The sequence below is a fragment of the Takifugu flavidus genome, chromosome 18 (genome assembly GCF_003711565.1).
Source record: "Takifugu flavidus isolate HTHZ2018 chromosome 18, ASM371156v2, whole genome shotgun sequence".
NCBI lineage: Eukaryota > Metazoa > Chordata > Actinopteri > Tetraodontiformes > Tetraodontidae > Takifugu > Takifugu flavidus.
Window position 1 is genome coordinate 8,751,056 of NC_079537.1, and position 17,989 is coordinate 8,769,044.

General features: G+C 45.6%; 1 protein-coding gene across 1 annotated transcript; it reads right to left on the reverse strand.

Moving 5' to 3' along the window:
- Positions 1–15,303: 15,303 nt before the first annotated feature.
- On the reverse strand, positions 15,304–17,969 carry LOC130515453 (protein FAM104A). The gene is made up of 3 exons (XM_057015694.1): positions 17,070–17,969; positions 16,845–16,962; positions 15,304–16,527 (listed from the first exon to the last, which is right to left on the reverse strand). The coding sequence occupies exons 1-3, from the start codon at positions 17,084–17,086 to the stop codon at positions 16,312–16,314; spliced, it is 351 nt and encodes a 116-aa protein (XP_056871674.1). The 5' UTR covers positions 17,087–17,969; the 3' UTR covers positions 15,304–16,311.
- Positions 17,970–17,989: the final 20 nt, after the last annotated feature.

The following is a 17,989-nucleotide window of genomic DNA, read 5'->3' on the forward strand; positions in this document are numbered from 1 at the left end:
GTACCTCGCGTCTCGAGGGCAGGGTAAACACGCCCTCCCATTGGACGGATACCTGCATGTTAATGAGCTCGTGCCGCCCGCCCGCGGCTGAGGGGGCCTCTGATTGGTCGCCGGCGTTGGCCAATGGTGTCGTGACTGGCAGAGGGAAACGACGTGGAGCGGCAGATTTAAAGGCCAGAAAGGAGCCGAATGTAGCCCGAACATGGCTACACGAAACCATTTCTTTTCCATCTGAATCAGTATAACAGTTGCTTAGTTGGGTTTCCTTCAGTCTATCGAGGTTAAGGCTAAAATGTCCATTAGCTAAGCTGTTAACGCCCTTCCCCAGCTGCTCGTTCGCACGTGATGAAATTCTATGTTCCTATTCATGTTTACTAGTAGTAGTTAGCATTCTACCAAACTATCTGAAAGACAACGTATTTTGCTGCTGTTCCAAGCAAAGTCTGCAGATAATTGTTGTTTCCAAGCAGGTTGTGTTATATGCTAAGGAAGATTTAATTAAAGCTACGTTGAAAGAATCGAGATATTTTGGACTTGTTCATGCCCTGTATTGACAAATTCAAATCAACCACACCCAGTGGGTGAATAGTTTTCCATAGGTTTGTTTCAGATGAGTAGTTTTAGTCTGGCCACAAAATGTGATGAGATGCCAGTAGACTGCCCCCTAATTGTGGGATGCTGCAGTTCAGCAAGTACCTCGCTACCATCAATTGTTTCTGGACAACTGTAGATAAATTCTCTAAAACTGAAGCCCCATTTTTAAGTTACAGTTCACAAATTCTAACAATTAACCTGTCACATAATAAAGATGGCACTATTAAGCTTTACAAAATCAGATGATAGGTATTCATTTATCCTTAACATATGGGAAGGAGGCTAGCCTCTATATGAACAACGCTCATGGATTCAGGCTGTGTTGAAAATAAAGTGCTAAATTTAAAGGCCTGGCATGTATAGCACAATTAACCATTTAGAGTTAAATTCTGCTGACTGTTAGGAATTGCACTTTTACCATGTAAAATCACTGTTTCAGCCACAAAACTATTGCTTTGATTCTGACAGTTGCAAATGATGACAAATGACAAATGATGTCACCAACCAAAGATGCTCCTTCCCGTATTCCATGGTACAGTTGCTGCACTTGTGTGTACAGAGAGGAAGTGGCTACAATGTATGTTCTTAACTGCCATGACTAGAGTATAGTGCTCACAACACCTCGTTTGTGAGGTATTTTCCAAACACAAATAATGGTGACAATTTTCTTTTTTATTTTGCTTAAAACCTTCAAATATCTGCACTAACAACAGAGCTGATGAAGGCTAATTCCAGCCTGCCACCAACCAATTAGGATGGACTTTTGTTATTACATTATTCCAAATGTTTACAAATGAGCCCCCTCCTTGTTTTGGAGGTTTTGATTGGCTGGCTCGGTGCCAGAGCATTGTCAGTCACAGAATGTAAACAAGCCTCTGATTGGCTGATGGCCCGTCCGCATTGCCCCCCCCCCCAAAAAAAACGCAATAACTGGCCCCGCGGTTTCAAGGCTTCCCGGGTTCGATGATGAAAGGGGATAAGACGAGGCGGTTTCAAGGCGCCCCAAAGGCGGACCCCTATTGGCCCTGAAGCGATATGAGTCAAGCGTGAATCAATGGGAATACTGCAGAGAAAGGGGGAAATTATAAATTGGATATTTCAAATAATCGGGGTTAGTTTTCCACATAAATGTGGAACAGTGGCGGCTGACCATTATGAAAAGTCCCGAATGCAAGTGAAACTCGAATGAATGCGGGCAGAGGAGGCTGCGCGTCCGGTGGAGCGGAGAGGGAGCACCGCGGTGGAACGTCCCCGCCGAGGTGCGCTTTCACACGGACAAAATCTGAGGTTCGGCGCGCTCGCTGCGGTAAAAAACGAAACGTGGGGGGAAAACGCGCAGATTGATTCCGTCTGATGTGAAATTTGACGTCGGGTGAAACGAGCAGTTTGTGCTTCGGCTTCGAATTCAGATGAGGGCGTAAATGTTTACATGGCCGAAGGATGCAGAGGACAATGTAGGGATGATTGTACGTGTGTGTGCAGCCAAAATATTTGACGTTTTCTTTTTCCAGCACTGACGTCCACGGAGAAAACACGGGAACGCTGTGCAAACGGAAATTTGTTTTAAATTATAGGCTCATGTTTGTGTTGAATGAAGACAATAAAAGAGAGAAATATCTATATTTTGTGTCCTTTTTTAAAGCTTTCACCTTCATGCCTAATTTAACGTGCAGGGGCACAATAAGATAACGAGGATATTCACGTTACATTAATTAATTGATGTAAAATGAATACATTTGGTGTGTTGGTGACCCTTAAACCAGAAAAGATTTCAATTAGTTTCTTTTTAAAATTAACTTGGACCACAATCATTACCTGCCAAAATTGACACATCCTTTCCCCATTTCCATATTATTTATCTATTATATTGCTGCCTGTGAGCTGAAGTTTTGCAGGGATGGGCATTTTAAAAATGTGTGTGTGAGGTAGGAGGAAAGAGGCAGAGCTAGTTTAGACACAGAGGGGGATAATTAATGCAGAGCTGAGTGATTTCTCAAGAAAAAGGCCATTTTTACTAGGAGGATTGTCCTTGATCAGTGTAGCGCTGATGATTGACAGTCTGTCTCCCCACCCACGTCTCTGACAGTGAAAGGACCAGTGGACTCATGTCTCCAGTGCTTTTAAATACATTTAATTCTTTCAAGGAAAATAATCTAGTATAGATGATCACCTGGCAGCCACAATTCATGTATTTGTAAAAAAGAAAACAAAAAAGAATCCACATGGTATTGAGATGAGATCTTCAAGATACATTTTTAAAAAAAGAAATAATACCAGAAAATAAATGAGCAAGTTAAGATTATATTTGTGTTCAGGCTAGTCATGAAGTGTGTGCGTGTGCGTGCGTGTGTGTGTGTGTGTGTGTGTGTGTGTGTGTGTGTGTGTGTGTGTGTGTGTGTGAGAGAGAGAGAGAGAGAAGCCAATTATTTGAATTAATAATCTGATTAAACATCAGTTGCTGCACCACTTAATCCACTAATAACACTGTTTTCATATAATTCCTGTAGCACTGGCGCAGGGAAATTCAAATTATTGACAATTTCACCCGGCAAATATGATCCACCAGCTTCATTTATTCACACATCACCTGAATCCAGAAGGTGGATAATGTGGTAGATTTACGATATTTCTCAAAAATAAACACATAATATTAACAAGTATATATAATTTTCCGAAATTAAGGTGATGTTACTTTCGAATTTCAGCTCTGCTTCATGTGCAGTCAACATTGATCACATATTCAATGTGAACCCTTCAGTTCCATTAAAAGAAACAGCATTTATAAAATTTGAACACCTGCACGTGTAAATACAGCAATAGATAATTATTGATGGATCTGCACTCACTGCGCGGACCAGTGGTCTTAGTGGGCCAGCTGGAACATGATGATCAATCTTTCATGTGGCGTTCAAGTACCTACCTATACCAGCAGTAACAACGCAGATGAATCAGCAGTTTTATTTGCCCGTAAATAGTCGATATGGTCATTTTTCTCAGAGTGGATCTCATTAACTTATGCTCCATGACGCAGTCTTGTGATCACAGATGTCTTACAAAACTGTTAAAGGCTCAACGGCACAAGAGCAACATTGTGCTTCGGTTACTAAACTCATCGCCCAACTCACTCGCTCATGCCCCCAACATCTGCAGCGAGGGGTGCATCCCAGAGTCATGTGACTCCGGGATGGCTGTCGTCATTAAAAAGCTCTTGTCTGAGAGAAGAAAGGGGGGTTTGTGGCGCGCCTGCTCTCTCTTCCCCCCACCCAGCTGCAGGTTGGAGGAACATTGCTTCAGGAGCACCACGCAGAGCGGCCCGGGGTCTCAGACACAGCTCGTCTGTGTCGCTACGTCAGCTCGCTGCCCCTGCATTCACTGCACACAACTCTCACTTTATCCTCTCATGACACCAGAAATGCTCCCCGGGGGCCGATTGAAAGCATCGTGATTTCACCCGTTTGATAGCGAAATCAACATGAATCTGATGAGACGGAGAAAGCAGGTTATGTTTCCACTTAATTCAATCAAAATTCATTTCTTTCTTGACAGCTAGCTGCTACGCGGCAGCTGCAACCCTCCAGGTGCATAAACGCATCAGCTATGGCCTGTAAAACGTAGGTTAGGTGGCTTTGTTGATGCCATTATTAGGAAAGATCAATCCATGGTTGAAATGTTCATGTGGCACATTCATGGGAAGTTCAAACTGAACAAATGAGGCTGGAACACAACAACAGCAGCTAGCCTTGCATGCTAATACATTAGATAAAAGCAACTAAAAAGAAAGAGGAGTTGCAGAAAGGCCCATTATCAGCTCTCTATCAGAGATATATGATTGCATTTATTGATAATGGTGTCAAAACTACATTCACTGGTGCACTTGTACTCGGCTCCATTTGTCTCTCTGCTCATTTCTATAAATCCACATCAGCCTCTGAATCATATTTCTTGCGCTTTTACATGAGACCTCCATTCCAGATTTCCTCTGTGAGGCCTGTGACAGTTCTCCGGTCTGCCTTCGCCCCCTCCCCCAGACAGCGGCCCCCTTTGCTATATTCATTTCACATCCCAACGGCCGTTTGGGCTCCTGACATTAAAGGGACGAGCCGTATTTCAGCGTCCCCGCTGATGTGATTTGCAAAGATATGAGGGCCTTTTTTATGGGTGCCCAGATATGAAGTTATCGCTCTCGCTGCCCACCTGGCAGGCCTGCGACGTCAGTCAAAGTTCACGGGCGCTGATACAGGAGCTACAGCAGGTGCAGCTGCGTGCGCCACGCGCTCTTCGGTGAATTTGTGCAGAGCTGATTTCCATTCATCTGGTTTGGGTTCGCCGACACGCCAAACAAACAGGGATCCTTTGTTTGTTCGACCAGCAACAGCACAGGGCTGACATGTTCGGGGTCCCGTCGGAGGCATGTTTGCATGTCCGCGCACATGCAGACGTGTTTATCCGACATAAGAAGAGACGCAAGTTAATGTTGTTTGATCGGGGCTGCGTGTTCTTGGACCATGACACATGGCCTGTAGTCCAGAGGACAGAATAATGTGTGGCAGAGTGAATGGCTGCACATGCTCATTAATGTCATTAATCACCAGGGACAGAAATGCCACATGATAGATGTGGGAGGGGGCTTTCACCGGGGGGAGATATGACAGAGATTAAATATTCCTGAAGAATATTAACATTTGAGAAATCAAGTGGCTTTTATGGACATTTAGATTTATCTGTTTGGGGCTCTCTGGAGTCTGACGACGATGTGCTACTGGCCCCAAACAATGGAGCCAGTGTAATTAATACCAGGCTTAATTGTGAGTGTAAACTGTCGCATAATTCTAATTTATCGTGTTGCTCTAACTCTGACTGTGAGACAAAACTGGGCTGAGCCAGTTCCTCTGGAAATAAAGGATCTCTTCGGAGGATCAAATGGGGTGTGTGACATTTCTCTCACAGGCGTTTGATTGTGAACCGAAGGACTCCCCTTATGGGGCTTCTGAACGCCCACCGCGGGAGCTAATGGGAGCGGCCGAGCTCTGAACCGAATCTCGGGGCGGAACGGTGTCGGCTGCAGCTCTGCCTGTTGGATGGGAGCAATGAGGCCCCGAGCCTGGCCGTCCCTGCGCGACGGCGGCAGGCTCTGGGGATAGTTGTGCACGGCGAGGGCAAGCTGTTTGATCAGCACATATTTTTAATTGGCTCCAGGCACCCTGGGGTGTTAGCATTGCCATGGAGAAGGTTCCTATTGCACCTTTCCTAATTAAAATCATTACAAATTCCAGGCACATCATAAAGGATTAAATGAGTGAAGGTGTGTGTCCATGGGTGTGTGTGATGAGTGCGTTGTCTTCTGGGTAGCTAACACATATAGCCTAATTGTTTTTCCCCTCAGTAATGGCAAATGAGGGAGGCCTGGCTGCAACCCCGGTCCACTAATCAGATTACATGAAAGAGAATCTGGTGAATACATTCACTCACTAAAACACCTCCGTTTCTGTAGGTTCCCCCCACCAAGAACGGGAAAATAAATACAAGCAGCGGAAAACTTTGGGGAGTGTTTAACCCGCGGTGTTGCTTGTTTTATTGAATATTCACATCTGCCCTGCTGTGCACGGCAGATTTAACGAGCGCTGTTTGTCTTATTTGAAATAATTGATGTCAAACAAAATGCGCGACTCCTCTGAGATTCCCTTTTTCAGACAAATGGTCTGAAGAAGAAACACTTCAGTGGATGTTTTACTCATCACGTCTTTCAATGGCAGCAGAACATACATGTGTTCCATGAGATAGATATTCGAGCTCACTGATTCCGTTGCTATTGCACCCTCCAGGGGGTGAAGAGGGAGTGGCCTCGCTCCCCGAAACAAAGAAGGCTTAAATCAAGTTTTAAATATCTCCTACTTGTGCCCAGAGGGAGCAGAGAGACAAGGGAATGTTTCTCTGCTCTGATATTGAAAGAACAAGCTCATGAAGGCAAAAAATTCAAGTGACTATGGAAGGATTGTTTTTTTTCAAACGGCGTCTGTTTGGAAACGTGCCCATCATCTAAAACGCCTGCTATACGCGGTGAAAACCACTGCGATTTACTTGATATGCGTAAAAGCAGAATTTCACACACAAGACACTAAACAAGGAGATGCTAGAAGGCAAAGCATCAACCCTGCAGTGACCACTGAAACAAAGATGGAGGATTTCCTACGATTTACCGAAGAAAATCCTCTCAACCATGGACTATAGGGCGGCCATCTTGAGGTGGCGATGTTATTCATCCTCCACAGGATGAGCAGATGCCCCTCTCAGCTGATTTCTAGGTTAATACACACACCCTTCCCAGCACAAGGTCACCTGTCTCTCCTGACCCTGTTTGTATCAGGCCTTAAGTCCACATTTTCCATTCACGATATTATTATTATTATTTACTACATCCGACCACCAGGGGAGCTAATCGGGATCAATTTAACACTCACCTTTTCTTAATAGAACAAGTTATTGGACGCTTTTAGAGATTAAATTTGCTTCTGAAAGTTGGATGGAAAAAATGAACGCGACTTCCTGTTTTTCAGTCGAATCGAGGCGTAGACATAACGCAGCAGTGTAGGAGACAAAGAGACAAAATGCATCACAAAGATGAGTGAGGGTGTGGCATCTCCTCGGCTGCCGCTGCTTCCTGTCCTGAAGATTCCATTTATCATTTTAACGTCTTCATGTCGCTTGTTACTTCGCCACTAGCCAGAAGTGTGTCCCAGCTGACACGAACGATTGATGAGATGCGGGCAGGGGTGGCGAGCATGGGTTTGGGGTGGAGATGATCAAACCAGATGTGGTGTGATGCGGAGCTGGGATGGGCAACAAGGGGCGCTCCGTGAAGGTCATAATGTCACCCGCTAGCCTCATTAACCATATCCAAACACGCATAGTAATGGGGTTTAAATAATGAGGCTTCTAAAAATTCTGTGCTAAAGGAATGTAAAGAAATGTAAAGGAACGGTGGTGGGAAATGTTCCCACTGGACATTGGCAGATTATTACCTCTCTGATGTCCGTGTGAAAACATCAATCTATCCTCAGCAGCCGGTTATCTTAGCATAGCACAAAGAGAAACATGGGAAAGCAGCCGCCTGTCTCTGAAATCAGCCTGCAGGCAGCTTTAAAAGTCACTAATTAACACAATCTTGATTGTTAAAACCCTACAAAGACAGATGTGTAGAAATGACACGTTGCGGTTTTACAGTTTTAAGTCTATACTACCCAGCTGTTGCCGCTATCTTAAGCTTAACTGTACATACAGCAGAGCAGCAAAGGTGTTCTTCAGTATTTTTGCATTTTGATTTGCCTAGTTAATCCTAAATTTTATGGCTCATCTCTTCTCTGATGCACCGAGAACTCACAGACCACAACAGCTGACACATGATAGTGTATCATCCTGGACTCCCCCTGGTGGTAAAACAGAACACAAGCGCAGAAGACTGCCAAACAATAACACGTGACGGGGGGAGCCCAAGTCCAACCGAATTACACTTGATCCAAGAATAATATCAAAAGGTGTTCTTTCTCCCCTCGACTTTCTCTTCATCCAGCGCGTCCCCCCGCTGTCATGGGCGTGCTCCAAAATCCGTGGCTCTCCCAACTCGGTAGCTGATCAAAACCAGGTGGGAAGGCCTGCATGTGCTTTCCATTTGTGCAGGATGTAAATGGATTCAATTAGATCCAAATGCACAACCTGTCAGCCAGGGGGAAGTGGCAGTCTTTCAAAGGCCATTAGATTATGGACAAGATTTGGAATAAAAACTTTGCTGGCCGACGTTCTGCCATTAAATCGCTTGATATGAAACTACTGAAGTGATCCGAGCTAGCGTGCTGACTCTGCACTATTCCCATGGGTGCGACTTCTTTCTCACACGCATGCACACACACACATGCCAACACATTTTGAAATTATCTTTAGTGACCCTTGTCGGTTTGCTTTGGCCGTGCCTCAGTTTTCCGCGAGCCCACAATTGCTCGTGCAAGTGCAAACGCACAAACATCGCGCTCCGAGTAGTAGCGTATCCCCAGACATATTGCCGATGGCCTCGCATACGTGCCTGCATTAAAAACAGTAGCTCGTACAGCTTTAAAGTCAGACGGCCCCATCACTCATGGCTGTTAAGATTCCGGCCGTAAAAATTTAAGGCTTCCAGAAAAATGACCGACTGTAACACGTATCCCTTGTTTTGATTGGCTGGAATGATACGGTATATTCTGTTAACGCTTGGCTTCGCTCCGCAAACATGTAAAGGAATTTAAGCGTGTTGTGGCAAAAACCCAGCGCGGGTCGTCTGTCTTTCGTGCGGTCGTGCCTTTTAACGCGTTTGTTGCAGAAACGATGTCACGGGCCGCGCAGACGTGTTAACTGAACCGCTCACCGAAACACTCGTTATGAACTGGACACAGGGGGAGGGGCAGCTGTTACACTGAAAACAAAGGACTTGTCACCGAGATATAGGAGTTACAGAGGTGGAGGGGTTCAGCCGGACCCTGGGTTTAATGTGATGAGGCTTTACTTTACAGTCCTGATATAGAAGTGAATCAATGGGACATTTCTAAGCCATTATTATCAATCACCATTGCTTAAGACACCCTAATGAGCTCATTAGATAAGACGAACAGCAGATTGATTGCAAAATGGGGCGAGTAAAAAGTAAGATGTAGAGAAGCAGAAGGTGATGGAGGAGCAAGGAAATAGGTCTCTTGGATTCCGGAGTTAGGAGAATTAGTCAGATTCCAAAATTTGTTGGATAAAACAAGGCCAACAAAACAGGTTGAAAAGGACGACCGTCGTATAGAGGCCACAGCTCAACGTCTGCCTCCTGACCCGACCTGTCTGCTGTCAGGTTCAAGGCAACCAGCTGCGCTAGCTGATAATATGTGAACACAAGATGGAGGGAAAGGAGTCAGCCATAAAAGTAGGAAGAGAGAGAACAAAGGGATAAAGCCAGAGAATGTCAGTGAAGTCATAGAAGCAAGAACAATGAGGAGGAGGGGAAACGGTGTGTACGACTGTGTACAAGATGTGATCTGGACAGACGTTTGCTCCCCCCTCTCGGCTGAGCTTTAGAGGCCATTCTGTCTGAATCTGGGGGTGACCTAGGAGAACCCCGCCGGTGTTGGATTTTGACGGTGGCAGCAGAAGATGAAGACTCATAAAGTGAAAATATTTAAGGAAAGGTCAGAGTGAACGCATCAGCACGTCTCCCCGTTTCCTCCTAGGGCGGAACAGATGTGTGCTCGACCCCAGCTGTTGCCAGATGTGGATCTGGGACCATCTGCGGTAGCTGTGGCCGCGTGTGCGCCTGTGTGTTTCCCTACAAAAACTTCAAAACACACGTGTCAAAGTGAAAAACACTGCTCTTTTTTTGGCAATTTAATGCCAAATCTCTGTCAGAATGATTGTAGCTGCCGCTGGCCTTAGGGTGAGTTATTGAAGGAAAAATCGCTAACATTTTAATTACTGGAACATACTTTGGAGTGTGTACACACTCTTTAGCATCTTGTCACAACGTTGCATTCAAAACAGAATCATAAAAATGTTGCTGCACAAACATACCTTGATCTCATGTGTGGCCAATTATACTCTCAAGACTGCCTCTATTCATCCGTGTTTACGCGGCAGCATTGCAGCGTTCCTCCAAGGTGAATTTAGTAGGCTGACAATATGCCTTTCTATGCTAATGTAATGCCAGTTGCATCTTTCTTTTTCGGCTTGCAGCTAACGTAGCTAGGAACTAAGAACACAGCACGAGAGAAGGGTGAAAAGGAGGAAAAAGATTTAACAATCCCAGAATATAAAACCTGATGAGACATGTAATGCTATAAAGCCTCCCGAGACCACGGGAGATGGCAGATTAAAGCGTGCATGGGCGAATTCCACCAATGAAGGTAGAGGCACTGGCCGCTCTACCGCTGTGCTCCGCTCCACCAGGCAAAGAGAACGGTCTGAATAGATTTCAGCAACCTTCATAAAAACCAGGGCTAAAGCTACTTCACAAAGGGGGAAAAAACCCCATGCCAATCAATTATTGCTCCCCCAATAATGACAAGTACAGACCAGAATAAACGCTTTCAGACCCGGCACGCCAAGGAAACTCGCTGGGCTCTATCATACCATGGCATTAAGGAGGAGAGTCAGGGTCTCCTCGCCGCATGTTCACCGCTGCTTTCTTTGTGTGTGCATGTGTGCTCTAATGCATTTGTGCGCATGTGTGTGTTGAAAAGCCCTCCATTGAATGAGTACATTCAACGGGGCACCGGGGTCTTTAAATGCCAATGAAAATAAAGAGAGGGAAATTGCAGGCAACAGGAAAATAACCAACGAGGGGGAAGCCAAAAAAGAAAAGAAAGTTGCAGCATTAATAGAGACGCCAAAAGGTTTAGTAGCACTCTACACAATATACGGCAGCCATAAATTCTCCACGTTATGTCTTTGGGGCTCCATTTTTTTACGCGCAGTGACAATGACAGTGAGTAACTTCTTTTTAAACTTTTTTTTTTTTAAACTTTCAAGTGGGCCAGACAAACCGCAAAGTTTACTCATTCCACTCATTAGAGCTGACATTAGTTTCAGGAAACGAGGCACGCGGGATGTAAAACACTACATTACCGGTGAAATTTGGAAGCAGTAAATCATTAGGGACACAACGGAGGGCCGAGCGCACTACCTGATACCGTATCGTGCGAGGAGGCCACATATGCTGAAATATATCTGCGCTAGGTTCTTTTTTTGGCGATGTTTCGGGGGATCCGATTCAGTCGTAAAAATGCCGTTTGCATTGACGTTGCTTGTATAACATGACAGAAGAAGTTGCGGTTAAGTATCAAGGGTAAACTCTTCCTGCCTTCCATCAAAAGAGGTCATAAAGCATGAAACTGGAGGAGATGAAGAGCTGAGTTTCACTTTCCAGCGAAGAAAAATGACCCTCTCACTCTGGTTTCCAGTTTAATTATTAATACATCACATTAGAATCTCTTCGTGGGCCCCTCAGACCTTATTTTGAAGTGATTCAAACATTCAACTTTGAATCTAAGACAGCCTGAAGGAGATGGAAAGCAAGGTAATAACATGGTTGTAAATAAGGAACTCCTCATGAAGTATGGCTCTTTATTTCTGTCTTCTAAGTAATGTAGAAGTACCCAGGTTTTATATTATCGTGTAAAGTAAGTGTACTTGCTCTACCTGTGCTATTTCCTGGTGGATAAGTTTGTTAAACTCCTCTTTTGGCCCATTTTAGTGTGGGGTAATTACACTAGGCTAGAAAGATGCCTGTGCAAAGAATCCTCTGAACAGCGCAGCTTTTTGGAATTCTTCACCACTGGAAGCATATAGGGACACGGAATATTTTCTATAAATTTCAGCTGTGTGTGCAGTCGGAGACACTTTACACAGATAGACCAAGTGTCTGCCGCTGATTTTCATACAAATCCTACAAAGACGTGTTTCCACTGAAATTACGCAGGATTTTTTTTTACTTTCCCAAAAAGCTGTTTTCGGGTTCTTTAGAATTCCTGAGGGGTGGGGCTGTGCAGCACCAGCGTTGATTGGTGGAGCGTATTTGCACTGAAGTGTTTTAACAGTCCTGAACTTGCCCAGACAATCAAAATGGTTCAGGGATTACTCGCTATTTTCCAGTGTGAGTTTGCTTTTCTATCTGCTACATAAATCCGCGTTTCCGTGTATCCAAACCCCGGAGCGTCACGTCCTTTCTCATCGTGTTCCTGGTTGTTCACAGTTGGTCTTGATGGCTCATCAAGTTGTCATGGCCTTCCAGTTTTTACAGCATTCCTTTCTTTATGTCATGGGATGTGTCTTATTTTCTGCCTGTGCGTGCCGACGGCACCATAAATCGAGCACAATAAAAAGTTGTCAATGTTGCCCTTCGGATTACGTTGCCATAGCTTTCCGTTTAGAGCAGGAGGTCACCGTGTCTGAACACCAGTTTTGGAAAATCCGATGGCGAAATGTAGACCAAAAAACGTAGACTGTTTGGTTCAGACAGCCTCAAGGTTCCCAGCCAACAATGCAGGGATCAGTCCTGGGTGGGAGGAGTGTCAGGTCGTTGACTTAATGACGACCGGACCAGCTGACATGATAGATGTCTTTAATAATCTCCGGCTGTTTTTCTTTTTATCGTCCTTCAGGATTTGCTGTTATTAAGATCTGCGTCCTATTATGATGCCTGCCGCCGCCGCCCACATCACATGGTGCGTCAGTCCAAACAGTCCAAGCAAACAGGAAGCCCGAAAATATCGGCTCCTTCTGCGCTGATACTGCGGCGGCGCCTCGACCGTGGCCCGAGAACAGAAGCTTTGCAACAAAGGGGACCCACCTGTGGAGTCAGAGTCCGGCCAAATGACACTTGACGGTTTTATTAAACATTTCGGCTACTGAAAAGAAGGAAGAGCAGCAGCGCTGGGGATATGGAACAACTGGTGCTCACTGGTGCCAAAGGAGCGGAATGAGAATGTTTTCATTGCGCTTCCCTTTCTTTGGTGTGTCTGAGTGGCTTCAAGGTCTATCGCAGGCCTGGCATTGGTGAGGGCCCATGTTTTATTAATCTGCAGATGAGCTCAGCTATTGATGGCAAAGGCCGCCCGTGGGTTCAATTAGGATAATACAGGGAGAGGGGAAGATTATGGGCGGCTATTTAAGTGAGGGTATATCTCTTCCTGACAGTTATAGCCCAAATGCAACAAATTGTACCTCAGTGGCTACAAACGGCGCCGTGTCGCTCCCTCTTTGATGAAACATGCCTTTGTGGCAGGTCAGCCGTGTGGAGCCGACACCGGGCTGAGGGAGCCACATAGCCTGTCCTCCCTGAGCTAACAATGCCGGCCAGAGTGGAGCCTGTACCCATCCGGTTAATAGGGGCCATTAGAAAACAGCTGTCTATATGGTGTTGCACTTAGCGACTCGGCCACCCTGGACAAATAGTCCCACTCAGCATGACTCTCTCTAGACGACTGCAGCTCTTTCCAACTTGCCCACAACTGTTAAAAAATTGGGACCTTTTACAGACTTGTGTCCGAACCCTCTGAATCGGAGACTGAATTTGGAATGTCCATTATCCAGCTGTTTAGGCTTCTGCCCGTTGGAAGCATTAAATCGGCAGACAGCCCCACAGAGGCTCCACAGGCGGGTTTGCTGTCTTTCGCTCAGCGACATCATGGCTGTTTCTCGACTGCATCGAGGCCTCGTGTTTAGGCTACAGGTGGAGAGATAAGCCAGTGCACCACTCCACACCCTGACGGCAAAAGTTAAAGAAAGCGTGAGCGTTCGCAGGAGCACTAGAGGATGAAGGAGAAGATCCCTCTCAGGTTGTGTTTTTACTCAAGAGCAGGTCGTTTCAGCCCAAGAGCTGCGCCTTCACAGCTATAAATTCAGAATTTTAACAACCTCTCCCCTCAGAACGGGCCTGTCCGGCTTCCAGGAGGGGTGGGAGAAGAAAAAATCCAGATTTTTTGACAAAACTATCTAAATTCCGATCCGGCATGACCATAATCTGTGACACACTTCATCATCCTGCCCGACTGACCCTTCCCTCTTTTTGCTGGCCTGCCACAGACCAGGCTGGGACATTAGGGCACCGCTGATGTGCTTGGCGGGTCATTAATTCGTGGGACTGGCCGCGGGGGCAGGACAACAGACGAGCCGCGTTGTTTGATGTTGGGCGAAATGGTGGTGGGGAGACGAAGCAGATGTTTGCGTTGGCTGGTGAGGGAAAGCGGGGTTGTGGATGCCAACCTCATCACCATCTCATGCTAGGCAACAGCTGCCCAAACACATCTGGCGAGGAGAAGCAGGGGTGACCATTATCAGCTTCAGCCCGTTTCACTGATACCGAAGCCTGAAGGTCTGTCTGGTGGCCAGTTTGTCTACTCGTCTGCTGGACGATATTCTTTAAATCTAAACACACTGGAGGCCAATTAGGCTGCAGTTGTGCAGCTGAGATTCACTGTGACACCAGGAAAATGGAACCGTCCGGTAACCCACATCTTCTTTTGCACTGGCCTCAAAAAATATCCCAACGTATGCGCATACATACACCCCCGGAATGAGGACAGGCCATTTAACTCTCTCCTGCCTCTCCACTCCACTGAAATCAGTCATTCATCACCGCCCACATTCATATCTGCCAAATACCCTGGAAGGACAGTGTGTGTGTGTGTGTGTGTGTGTGTGTGAGACAGAGAAGAGAGTGCTGCCCTCTGCTGTTTGAATCGACATCTGCACTCAGTATATACGGAGAAAATCATTACGATCCTTCTGTGTGATTTAAATGCGCTTTGAATTACTTCTGCTCATTTTGGAACATTTTACTGTTTAAAAAAAGGATTTTAAAGCAGGCACACCTGGGAGAGCCGCTGCCTTTCATCATCAGTTCATTAGCCGTCTCTAATTGAGTCGAGGTGGAGCAGGAGAATCAAAGAAGCCGAGGTAACCGTGGCTACGTGCGGCGCATTAATGCCTGTAATCCGTTACGTTGTCTGTGACAAGACAAGGACATGTAGGGTGCTAATTAAAGAAACCTTTTGGTGCTCCTCGCAGGTCATATCTCATTAATGATGGTATCCGCACACGGAGAGCCGTTCATGGGGGGGGGGGGGGGGGTTCTGTTTGTGCCTATAACAGGTGCACATTGAACAGGAAAAACGCACACATGCGTGTGTATTAAATGTTGAATCATTTCTACAAAGAAAAAAACATTTTTATTTTTGAAATGGAGGCATAGTCACAGGAAATGTCAGGTTAATGCCATGAATGTACAAAAATACCACTTAAAAAAATAAACCCCATCTTCAAAATATTTTCAGATTAAAACCCAAACTGCAAAAAAAAATCAAAGTAATTCAAAAATGCCAATAAATCAAGTCAGCCCTCCCAGTCTGTAAATGTGACAACCTTTGGTTAGTGCACAGACACGCGGTTTCCTGAAAGGTTGCAACCCAGGACGCTCGGTTGTGGATCTGAAAAGAACTGGTCCATCATAGGAAGCCAGGGCTGTGTGACAACATTAGCATTATCTAATTCTAGAGTTTTATCATCCACAGTAGGAACAAAAATTCCACATTTAACTATGGAAAAACTGATCCAAACAGTTTTGTATCATGCACTATTCCTAATGAATGTGATCTCACCTAAAACTAGATCTGGAATCTGACTTCACTCGACATCTAATTGGAATCTATAAGAAAATGTGATTACTAGACTAGCGGAACACCCTTGGCTCCCACATTTCCCCGTCGAGGCGTTCCTGTCTGAACATGGAAGCAGTCTGAGACAAGTGCAAGTTCCTCCCTGAGACCGGTCCACACGCTGACACACTCGTTTGATCACACGGGGAAACAAAGTGAGCCGCGATGTCCGGCCGAAAATGGCCTGTTGGCATTTCTGGAGCTACAGTGGCACTGTTTTAATGAAGACAAACAGCAAGGAATTCATCATCTGCATCATCAGCCAACCACAGAAGGCTCAGACAGCTTTGTCATAGGTGTATCAAAAACATCTAGGGTTATTGCTAAAATGATCACATCGGTCCGTCTGAATGATGAAATGCTCCAGATGTGTCACCAAATGCACCTGATGTATGTCATCTGTCAACTGCGATGTGACATTTTAAAAAAAGAGATGGAAGAATCAGCACGAGAGGTTCTGAGGTGCCTGGACAACCTGACGGAGAGACGCCTCGGCTGGTCACGTGTCTCTGAGGCGGCTTCGGCTCTGCAGGCTGTGGAAATGGGCCTGTCTCAGGATCCGGTTGATCTGCAGGTAAGACGGCGTGTCTCTAGGCCCAGCCAGGTCTGAGGAGTCGCTGGAGGTGGTGGGGGTGTAGGTGTCTGCATCGCACCGACTGGTGCAGCTCACGGCGGCGTGCTCTGGATGGCTGATGCTGCTCTCGCTGAGAGATGACTGCAAATGCAGAAATCACCATTTTTGGGTGTTTTTTTAATGGCAAATATCAAGTAAACAAGGCATGAAGATCCAAGGACAGAGTGATACTAGCGTCACACAGTAGGACTGGATACAGAGGAACATCTGCAATCATCATCATAAACAAGATGAAGGAAAGTGGGCTTCTATGATGTGTTCCCTACTGGAAGTGGGAACTGTTCTCTTGAGCATCTAAAGATTGTCGCCATGTATCAAAGCTTTCTTTTAAGAAGCAGGTGATCACGAACCGTGGCCACACATGCATTGTGTAGCATATCTCAGAGTGTGTATCATACCTCAGAGTCCCAGGCATCCCGGCCTGGCTCAGGGGACAGGGGATGACCTCTGCTCGGCCTCTTGGGCTGGGGCACCACATACTCCTTCTCCTCATCACCAGCACTGCGCTGCCGTTTCCTGCAAACCCACAAAAACAATGAGACGAATCCTTTTCTCTGACTACAATTACACCTATAATCCAGGGGCCGTTCCAGTTACAGCGGTGCATCGCAGGCCTCACTCACCTGTTTTCCGTCAACATATGAAACTCGACGTTTGTTTATTTGTATAATCAGACAGACGACGCTAGAGAATGCTAGTTAGCTTTATCAAATTGGTTCACTCAGCTCTTTTCCTGCCGAAAACTAGTTACCACCTATCCCCGGGTTCGCCTGGCTACAAAATCGCGTTAAATATAAATGTGGAAGCATCAGCCAACTTGGATGCAAAGATAAAGAAACAATAAATGGAATTGTTATCAATCTGCTCAGTGAGACTACTGTCAAAGGGCTAGGTAGCTAACAAGCTAGCATCAGTTCTCAGTGTTCTTCAAAGACTATACTCTTATTAGGCTAACCTCAGCACACATTGTACGAAGCGGCCAAATGATTTAGATAAGCAATTCGGCTATCTTGCCCTGAAATTAAAGCTAGTTCTCTTTAGATTAGACCAAACTAGTTTAGAAAAGAGAAGACCGCAGCTAACGGGACAGCTAGCAACGGCAGCTGTGTTTACATGATACAGCGGCTGCGCGAGGACAAGCAATGACGCGTTCGCGGCTGTCGGAAATGGAAGCGATTTGTCGCTACTCGGGAAACCAATTTGTTGACTCGGTCTTTAATATGCGGCAAGTGCGACAGTCACGGATTGCAAACCAAGACCTATTAATCTCTTTCTTTGCCTTCAATAGATTTGTGTATATATTAGAAACATCATTTGGGAAATATTGCTGAATAAAATGACGTGGTGCCGATTCCCCAAAGACGTTGATTTGGATAAGAGATGCGTTTGCGGCCCCTTATAAGCTTCCTAATCGTTGTTTAAAACAGCGCACATCTAAAAGATCAAAACAGAGCTGCACATTCAAAACATCCACCCTTCAAAATTGCATTAGCAAACGACCTGTTTAGCATCATATGCTAAAATGAAGCAAAGTAAACATTGA